We start from the raw sequence: 10,203 nt of genomic DNA on the forward strand, positions 1-10,203 counted from the left end.
TTGCTCAGCTCCACCGGGTCTCTCTCCTGGCACCTGTGGCTTACATCCCACGGGCCTGACAGCCAAAGCAACCGATGTTCCTGACGGAACTCGAGACAACCCCTTTCCTGCTTCCCCTTCTGCTCCCCACCCATTCCAGGTCTCTTGCATTTGCCCGGTGGGCCTCCCGGCCCCGTCTTGACTCGTTTTGGCTCTCCAAGGCCAAGCGAAAACTCGGACCCCCTGAGCCTCAGCGCTTAGTCCCGCGCCGGCACGTCCGGGTTTCCGCTGCTGCTGGTGTCGCTGCTGTTTCTGACCTGTCCTGCGAACGCTGCGGTGCTAGGAAAAGGAAAACTGCCTGCTCTGCATACGGAGTACCGTGCGAGCTCAGACCTCGTGCTGTATGTGAAGCAAGGCTTCTTAAGAACAGTAGGGGAATTCATGCGGATTTTCTTTGATGGTGCACAAGACTTTTTTAGTTAACTACCTACAGTTAAACTTCTCCAAGCATTACCCACCCGCGTGCCTGCTGATGCCGGCTGTGCTTGTCCAACCCGCGTCCTTGGACACGCCATGTCGCAGGCTCCGCGACAAGACAAAGATGCCCGACCCCTGTCACCTGGCCCTGGCCTTCCCCTATCCCTCCCCACAGTGAGAGAAGCTGCTGCTGTGCAGGCTCCCCTCAGCGGCACCCTCATTCCTCGAGATTATCTCAGCCAGCGTTCGAATGGGCATCCTTATCGCTCCTCCAACGCTGCTACGGCTGGGGCGCGCAGATTCACCCCGTCCTCCCTTCACACGAGCTTTCGACCGACTTCATCTGAGAAAGACACCCCCGAGTCCCCGCTCGGTCATCGCTCGCCGGATTCCGCTGCCACCGGCTCGCCGCTTGAACGAGAATCCCAGACCGAACGAATAGCTCGGTCGTCCAACTCCCCCGTGCCTCTAGCTGGAGAGCGCCAGAGCCCGCTGTCAGCGACGGAGGTGATTGCGAAGGATTCGAGGGACCGCCAGTTTGAGCATGGTGTGGGCATTTCCAAAGAACGCATCGACGGCGAGTCCAACAACATGTCAGAGACGTCAGGGTCTACTCAACCATCAGGCTCTCCGCCCAGTTCGCCGGCACAATCTCTGCCGTCCAATGTCGCGGAGCGCACCGGGCAGCGAATGATGCCGCGAACTTCGTCGATTGATTCTGCCATATCCTCCATCTCTTCCGCTTCGCATTCACATAAATCTTCGTTTGACTCGAACTCTATAACCTCAGCCGATATCAACAATCTTATAGCAGCAGCTGGCTCTGCTGAAGCCGTCATTGTACACTTACTCAAGGATAAACACCACGCCGCCGCGCAGAACGAGCAGCTTTGGCGGCTGCTCGAAAAGCAGAGGGCACTCGTGTTGGGGTTAAACAAGGATCTGGAGCGGGCCCTGAAGGATAAAGAGAGATATCGGAAGAAACTCAAGGAACTGCAGAGCCAAATACCACCTTTACCGGCAAAGGCATCACAACCGGTTGAGGAGTCGTTTACGAAGGGTAGTCCCAGCAAGGACAAATCTGATACCGTACACTCGGCTCAAAGTGGAGTTTCTCATCATGACAACGTTCGAAGCCCGCAACCAGAATCATCCGTTGGGCCGTCTGAAGATGCATCCGCTCAGACGAATAAAGGAACTACGAGTTCAGACATAGCTGGTCCGCCTGCTCCTCCTAGGGCTGAAACCGATCCGCATTCCACGAGTTCTGTGTCAACGAAGCAACAACCCGAGTCCCGTGAGCAGTCAGATAAGATCGAATCAGCAAACCCTGACAGATCTCGTGTCCCTGGTGAAGAGCTACATCATATGCAAGATCTGCAGGAAAACATGTTGCCGCCACCTAATCGGAAGCCACCACCAGCCCCTCTAAACCTTGGGCAGGCCCAGCATCGGGGCTCACCGACCGATCCAATAAGTCCTCATGATTCAGATTCAGACTATGATGACGTCCAGGAGGTGGATGATCTTACAACAGTAGAGCGAGGAAGGAGGAGGACGAGGGAAGATGATGACAAGGAGCGCGAAGCTGCCGCGAAACGAGAGCAAGAGGCCCGGAGCCGGTCAAAGAAGAAGATGACGAAGGGAACGGAAACAGACGATACACGCGGTTCTTCACACCAGGCTGTCCCAGCAGGCTTGCCCTCAAGTCCACGAAAGCTAGTAGCTCAACCTCCCCCTCATCTGACTGTCGGACAATTCTCAGCGGCAGACTCCCTGGCAGCAGTTATGAATTCAGGACACTCAGGATCGACGTCGCTGGGTGAACGCATTGGCTTGTCTCCTCCCATGAGCCCGGGGCTGCCAGTCAGCCCAAGACCAGGAGATCGTCCTTTAGGATCTCCTTTACCACGACAGCCAAGGGAAGGTTCGGGCGTCGTCGCGTCGCCGCCCGGTTCGCCAAAAGCTTCTCTGCCTGGTCTGCCTTTGTCGCCTCGCGCAACAAAACAGACGATGCCGCTGTCCCCGAAATCAACTCACACAGAAAGCGCAACACGTCCGATACCTTCCATTGATGCGTCTGTGAAGATTGATAGCCCTAAGTCACCCTCCGGTTTTGAGCGCACCATCTACCAAGGCCTCGTCTCGGATGAATACCCAGGCCTTCTCCTTCCACCGAACGCCCTGCCCTCTATAGAAGTCAAGGTGGCATCCTCACGACTTCGTCCTTCCAGGAACAGTTATTTGGGAGGGAAGGCCTCCGATGAGGAACCTGTTTTCACTTTGAGCATATTCTCTCGGTCCGATAGGTCTGAATTGTGGCGCGTTGAGAAGGTCATCAATGCTTTACCTCAACTCGACCATCAAATCCGACAATTGTGTGACTTCTCAGGAAAACTACCCGATCGATCTATTTTTAGCGGACATTCACCCGCAAAGGTTGATGCAAGAAGAGAAGCGTTGAACTCATATTTTGAGACTCTCCTTGACACTCCTATGAACGAATCGGCGGCCTTGGCCCTTTGTCGATTCCTTAGTTCCGATGCTATCGAGCCCCGTGACGATGAGACGAGCTTGCTCAAAGCTAATGGTAAAGCGACTCCTGAGCTTCTCCGCGGGCCGGATGGAAAACCCCGGAAAGAAGGATATCTCACAAAGAGAGGTAAGAATTTTGGCGGTTGGAAAGCAAGATACTTTGTCCTACATGGACCGGAATTGAAATATTTCGAATCCCCGGGAGGGCCCCATTTGGGAACGATCAAGATACGTAATGCGCAGATTGGGAAGCAATCGCAAAGTGGCCAGAATCAATCTCCTTCGCGAAATGATGATGATTCAGACAATCAATACCGGCATGCCTTCCTCATTCTTGAGCCGAAGAAAAAAGATTCATCAGCCCTTGTTCGACATGTACTATGTGCTGAGAGCGACGAGGAGAGAGATGCTTGGGTTGATGCGCTACTGGAATACGTAGAGACCCACTCATCCGAGGACGAAAAAACGAATGCTACATCCTCAAAGAGTCAACCCCAACAAAAGCATTCTACCCAGTCAAATGCTAAATCCAGGCTATTCCCCAGCAGCAACAGGAAGAATAGCAAAGGAACCGACAGTCCAGACATTGATCCTCCGGATACTGTTCAAAGTTTCAGCTACGATGATGCTGTTGCTGCCGAACCACCTGTTTATGGACCATCATATGAAAAGGAGGCATCAAAATCCTCTCCTGTACAGTCTGAGCCCTTAGGAGAAAGCACGAATGCCAACGGAGGCAATCAGAATAGCTCAGAACCAGGGGTGTCTGGGTCTCATAGCTCGAAAATAATCTCTGGGCCGACAAATGGGACCGTCATCCAGGATGCAGGGGCATGGGGCAACAAGCCAGCTACCACAATCAAGGAGAAGAAACGAAGCATCTGGGGCTTCCGCACAAGGTCTTCCTCTGACCTCGCCTCCCAGGCCCAGAGCACCAACGAATGTCCGGCAAACTTCCAGAACAATAATTCTTGTACCGAGAGGAAGGAACTCATTCGACCTGTTTTTGGAATGCCGCTGGCCGAGGCGGTACAATTCTGCGCTCCGAAAGGTGTAGACGCGGAGTTGCCAGCCGTCGTGTACCGTTGCATCGAGTATCTGCGAGCTAAAGGAGCGGCATCAGAGGAAGGAATTTTCCGGCTCAGCGGATCAAATGTCGTTGTCAAGGCACTCAAAGAACGATTCAATACGGAAGGTGATGTCGACTTATTGGCAGAGGATCACTACTATGATGTTCATGCTGTCGCTTCTCTTTTCAAGCAATATCTACGGGAGTTGCCCACGACGGTTTTGACGCGGGAGCTCCATTTAGATTTCATACGCGTTCTAGGTGAGCACGAACTGATCTCTCTTCTGCAAGTAATGCCACGCTAACAATCAGCCAGATCTCGATGACAAAGAAAAGAAGATTGCCGCTTTCAATTCTTTGGTCCACAGACTTCCCAAACCTAACTTTGCACTGCTGCGAGCTCTCGTACAATTCTTAATCGAAATCGTCAATAACTCCGATGTCAACAAGATGACAGTGAGAAATGTCGGCATCGTCTTTGCTCCAACACTGAATATTCCTTCTCCCGTCTTCTCCATGTTCCTTACTGATTTTGACGCTATCTTCTCCAACGTGCCGGACTCTACGAAACCTGTAGATCTGCCCGTTAATTCGTCACTATCGCCGGAAGAAGTGAGATCTCCTCGACGTCAAATTTTCTCTGAGATTCCGACACCTACTTATAATCAAATGTCATTTTATCCATCAGAGGAATCAAACGCACGGCCATCTCATGACTTAAGAGCTAATTATGACACTGGGTTTACCCCCATGTTTCCAACCTCCGATCAACCTCATTCTGGCTCTGAGCCACATCGGCGCCAGGCAGATCACGCTCAGATTCCGTCCCTCAACCGCATGCTAGCCCCCAATGCGGACAACCTACATTCCACCAAGGCGAAAAGAAGAGAAAGTTCTCTTCTCTTCATGGACTTAGGCAACCGTAAGAGCTCCGTCCCGCAGTTGCGAGACGACCAAGGTGAGAACCCTTGTTTGAAGAGGTAAACATTGACAGACTGGGCTCACAATTTGAAGCACTTGTTACCAAGGAATCCGCGTTCGAATAAATAAATAAATATCCTCCCGTAAGGACCCGATGGGTCTGCTGTTCCACCCGAGTATCGCGGAGATGTTTGGTGATCTTGCTGTGCTGGATTTTCCACTTTCCGCGACGAACTTCATGATTTGAATGATTACAAATTACCGTTCTTTCGACATATATCCACGCTGTCTACTATAAGTTGGCCAACATGAACGGCATGATAATAATAATGGCAACAATGTTTACACGTTGCAATACTATTGGGAGCAACCATTAATGTTTTTTTTCTTTTTTTAATGCTTTTGTCCCTCGGACATGGGTTCTTAGTCGTCTCATGTTGCATGTTTCTTCAACTCACAACGTTGATTTCTTGGAGACATGGACTAATATACCCGAGATGTGTCCATGAGAAGTTATTTTTATTTTCCCTTTTACTTACGCAGCTGTGCTGGCCATTCATTCCCCTCTACGCATATTGATTGCCTTTAGGAACTTGGATAATTCACACGGTCACACATGGTCCAAAATACCCTGTCGGTCTTGTTCTTGAGGTTCTTGTAACTCTTTCCGTCATCTGGGGCGATGCAAAGGAATGCAAATCAATAATGAGCTAGTTAAAGTAAGGCTATAGGAACGCTTTAAAAACATGATGGTAAATCATAACACTGGTAGATCAAAACCTCCTTGTTCGCTCCCCCTTCCAGAATCCCATAAGTTCACCAGTTTCTCCAACCCAATCCCGGATACCGTCAACTAGAGCTTTCGCCATGCCTTTATTTTTGTTCTTGCCATCGGGGGAGATAGAGGAAGTGTGATCGCCAGTAGCATATTCGGATCCCATACTGGGTAGAACGTTGTCCCCGGCACTCAGACTGACGAAAAGCGCAAACGGGACTAGCCAAACGCACAGTCCAAAGTAGGAAGCAACCTCCGTAAAGGTAGGCATATTCTCATAATCAGGCTCATACGGCCGACGCCAGGAGCTGGAACTTCGAGGAGGCACCGGTTTGGAGAAGTGGCGGAACCAGACCCAGTGGTTGATACACACTAGGATACAGGAGAGGATAAAGAGTGGATCCGACAATTTGACGATGGGGAAGCGGCGAAGATTACTCGCATAGACGAGGTGTGAGACTATGCTCAGGACAGAGAGGGAGAAAGGGAATCGGTCGAAAAGCCAAAGCAGAATCTGAACAATAATGACACTGTATATGAGCCGGGTCAAAAGACGGCGAGCCAATACTGTGTGTTCTTCGACTAGTTCGGAGAGATAGTAAAGCCCGGATGCTGCGCAAGAGATGTCAGCTTCAGTCCATTTTCCCATGTGATGGCAGAATGAGGAGGACTGCCATCTTTTCTATCACCTATATGGTCTCGTGTCAATACGTACCGATGGCTAATGTGAGGAATGCAAAGCCCACGACAACTCCCAAGTAGCCGACGAGTGGAAGGATCCACATGATGGGAAGGGAGGTCCAAGTGCTGCTGGGCCAGGACGTTCTTAAATGAAGGAAAAGAACAGCACCTGCAGGGAAGAATCGCAGAGCATCAGCAAACAGGATGCTAAAGCATCCGCATGGAAATGCAGAGGAAGATGAAGCTGAATTGCTGAAGCTCAGCTAGCTAGTCTTAGCTAGTCTAGTACCCCACGTCAGGATCAAGATCGATACCAGCTGAATGAGCGAGGAGCCGTGTGATAGTGTACTCTGATGGTTTCAGAAATATATATTTTAAAAAAAAAAGAAATAGCCTATCAGCTAGAGAGCTTCCTTGCGCTCATCCGCAATCGTCGATCATGACAAGTGGTCGCTAGTAATTCATGAACTAACTAGTCCGTAGCTGATAGGGTATTTATTATTAGTCCGTTATCCAACCTTTGTAGTATGGGCTAAAGCGGAAGACTTGGCGATCGTCTGCCTAAGGCCTACATCCCACCTTAAAAAAAAGATTCTTTGCGCGATATGATCTGAAAGGCTATCAGGAGCTGCGGGACAGCCATCTATCATTCTCAACCGTTGAACCGACAATTAGATTTTTCTAGCACAGAATTATCTCATTTTGCAGCTCTGATCACGAACTCGCGACAATAGCAAAAATTCTCCTCGCTTTACGCAATTTTACATCGTCGCTATCATGTCACGCCCTGAAGACATCCTGTGGGTTCAACCTCTTGTCCTTTTATGCGATTTATATTTGCTGAAGAGCGCGATTGAGTTTTCATAAATACTAACAATTTAATTTATCATTTAACTGAATACAGCCCTCCAGATCTTTACTACAATGACAACGAGTCAAGGAAGTACACCACTTCCTCTCGTATCCGCAATGTTCAAGCCGAGATGACCCACCGTGCTCTCGAACTTCTCGACCTAAAGTCTCCATCCCTAATACTGGACGTGGGTTGCGGTTCTGGGCTCTCCGGTGAGATATTGTCAAATGTGCCGCCAGAAGCCGGCGGGCCACATACCTGGATCGGAATGGACATATCCCCGAGCATGCTCGACATAGCCCTGCAACGGGAGGTAGAAGGAGACTTATTCCTTGCTGATATTGGTCAAGGGGTGCCTTTCCGGCCTGGCACATTCGACGCAGCTATCAGCATTAGCGCCATTCAATGGCTGTGTAATGCAGAGTCAAGCGACGTGAGTCCAGAAGGTCGCTTGCGCCGTTTTTTTGACGGACTCTATGCAAGCCTGCGTCGCGGTGGACGCGCTGTCTGTCAATTCTATCCTAAGAATGATGAACAGCGGAACCTGATAAGCGGCGCTGCAATCAAGGCAGGTTTCGGTGCTGGTATTCTGGAAGACGACCCAGGGACGAAAAACAGCAAGCTTTACCTAGTCCTAACTGTAGGTGGTGGTGGCTTGCAAGGTGATATAACAGGCGTCGTGGAAGGCATGGATAACGTCGATGTCCTCGATGCTAGGAAAAAGGAGAGCAACAAATCCAAACAAGCGCAGGAAAGAAAGGGTAGCAAGGCCTGGATTTTGCGAAAGAAAGAACAGATGGCAAGGAGAGGAAAAATTGTCAAACGCGACTCGAAATACACTGGTAGGAAGAGGCGGCCCGTGTTCTGATGAACTGAAAGAAGTCATTTACGCGCAAGCTACTACACTTAGCACATGGGCTTTTTGACACGCTTCCTAAGGGCAAGATAAGACCCGGGTAACAGTCATTCACTATTCAATGAGTGATTGGGGGAAAAATTCTATCTGCCTTTGGAATCTGATGTTAAAGATCAGGTTCCATGCGGTGATTCATACAAGAGGAAATACGGACTTTGCGTTTTGCATTCCGCCCATGAACCATGTGCATCAGGATGCATGCAACTCCTTCCTTCAGAGACCGATACGTCTAGGTTCCAACGGAAAGTGTTGCAGTGTCAGTCCTTTCCATATCTGATATGCCAGGGAGCTGGAAGCGATTACTCTCATTTCCTCGCTTCTGAGTACTCTCAGGAGTTCATAGATCGAGATCTAGCGAAAGAGTAAAGCCTAGAAACAGGACAATGCAAAATATACAGACTCATTTAAACCGCTTTAAGTGAAATGTTGAAGAATCCCATTACCTTGGTCTAAAATGTTTTGATTTACAAAAATTCCAACTACCAAAACGTACTGCTTAACCCGCAGGTCGAGTAAAAAAAAATACATACAATTATACGACTGGGACAATACAAGTACTAGGACAAAATCGCCCCATGTTGACAACATCTGAGAATGCTTGACCCAATAGCATTACGGCACATCGCCTAGAGAGCAGCCTCCATCTTGTCCAAAACCGCCCGCGTAAACTCATGGGTTGTCGCTTGCCCACCCATGTCTCGAGTTCGCGTTTTCCTGTTGCAAGTGTCAGAATGGTTATTTTGTTTCGCAGAACAATGTCTTTCATCATTTGCTGTGCTTACCCTTCACCAATCACATCATAGACGGCCTTGGAAATCCTGTTCGCGTGATCGTCGAGGCCGAGATGCCGGAGGAGCATGGAACCAGAAAGGATAAGAGCAGTAGGGTTAGCCTGATCTTTACCCTTGATATCGAGGCCAACATGACGGCAACCCGGTTCAAACACTGCGACATCCCGGCCCATGTTGCAGCCGGGAACGATGCCAGGACCACCGACCAGAGCAGCCCCAATGTTGGAAAGGATACCTCCATACAGGTTGGGCATAACCATCACGTCGAATTGCTGAGGGCGTGACACAGCTTGCATGGAGGCGTTATCCACGATCATGTCATTCGTTTCCAGCGTTGGGTAATTCTCCGCAACCTTGTGGAAGGTGCTGCGGAAGAGTCCATCTGCGAGTTTCATGATATTGGCCTTGTGAATACAGGTTACCTTCTTCCTGTTGTTTGCCAATGCGAAACTGAAAGCGAATTTGGCAATGCGCTCAGATTTCGCACGGGTGATAATCTTGAGTGACTCCACAACACCTTGCACGGACTGGTGTTCCAGGCCTGAATACTCTCCCTCGGTATTTTCACGAATGATGCAAAGATCGACGTTTTCATGTCGAGTCTTGTATCCAGGAATGTTCTTGATGAGCACCACCGACGCATAGATGTCAAGCTCTTGGCGTAGAGCAACATTGAAAGACTGATGACCCGAGCGCTCGATTGGAGTGTGCAAAATGCCCTTCAGACCCAGTTTATTGCGCCTAAGGGATGCAATTGATTCTCTGAACAACTCCTCGGAGTGCTTGTTTCCAGTATCAACTCCGCTGACGTCGACTTGTTCCCACTCAATGGGCACATTGTCCGCCTTGAAGATGGTCTTGACAGATTCAGCTACCTCCGCGCCAATTCCGTCACCTGTTCACAAACCTCAGTGAGCTCATATTCGTACGGTATCCTAGGTGATTTAGAAGTCCTACGATACCTGGAATCAGGGTAACAGTATATTTTCCGCCGTACTTTGTAGGTTTGAAGATATCCGACTGAACAGTGGCCATGGCTGCAATGCGAGTCAGAACTGCGCCGGAAAAAAAAACGATGACGGGATAAGAACATACATCTTGCAGCAATGAAAGACCGAGGGCCATTGGAAGACGCAGCCAACGCACTACGAAAGAGAGACTGCGAGACTTGTTAACAAACGCGAGCAACGCGGGGACTGGGGGATT

At 49.8% G+C, this 10,203-nt stretch overlaps 4 protein-coding genes across 4 annotated transcripts; 2 read left to right on the forward strand and 2 right to left on the reverse strand.

Moving 5' to 3' along the window:
* Window positions 1-74: 74 nt before the first annotated feature.
* Window positions 75-5,106, forward strand: T310_5336 (Rho GTPase activator (Bem3); the record flags this gene model as incomplete). The annotated part of the gene is made up of 4 exons (XM_013471817.1): window positions 75-408; window positions 473-4,321; window positions 4,377-5,018; window positions 5,075-5,106. 4 exons carry the CDS (start codon window positions 75-77, stop codon window positions 5,104-5,106), a joined length of 4,857 nt encoding a protein of 1,618 aa, XP_013327271.1.
* A 648-nt stretch (window positions 5,107-5,754) lies between these two features.
* T310_5337 (uncharacterized protein) lies at window positions 5,755-6,541 on the reverse strand (the record flags this gene model as incomplete). Its single annotated transcript, XM_013471818.1, has 2 exons — window positions 5,755-6,368; window positions 6,472-6,541. The coding sequence occupies 2 exons, from the start codon at window positions 6,539-6,541 to the stop codon at window positions 5,755-5,757; spliced, it is 684 nt and encodes a 227-aa protein (XP_013327272.1).
* A 673-nt stretch (window positions 6,542-7,214) lies between these two features.
* On the forward strand, window positions 7,215-8,158 carry T310_5338 (carboxyl methylase; the record flags this gene model as incomplete). Its single annotated transcript, XM_013471819.1, has 2 exons — window positions 7,215-7,237; window positions 7,342-8,158. The coding sequence occupies 2 exons, from the start codon at window positions 7,215-7,217 to the stop codon at window positions 8,156-8,158; spliced, it is 840 nt and encodes a 279-aa protein (XP_013327273.1).
* Window positions 8,159-8,984: 826 nt separating this feature from the next.
* On the reverse strand, window positions 8,985-10,203 carry T310_5339 (Isocitrate dehydrogenase (NAD(+)); the record flags this gene model as incomplete). The annotated part of the gene is made up of 3 exons (XM_013471820.1): window positions 8,985-9,872; window positions 9,905-9,959; window positions 9,995-10,203. Coding segments are annotated over 3 exons (1,152 nt in total), but the record flags the coding sequence as incomplete, so codon positions are not given.

Source organism: Rasamsonia emersonii (genome assembly GCF_000968595.1).
Source record: "Rasamsonia emersonii CBS 393.64 chromosome Unknown ctg1118621760270, whole genome shotgun sequence".
Classification (NCBI taxonomy): Eukaryota; Fungi; Ascomycota; class Eurotiomycetes; order Eurotiales; family Trichocomaceae; genus Rasamsonia; species Rasamsonia emersonii.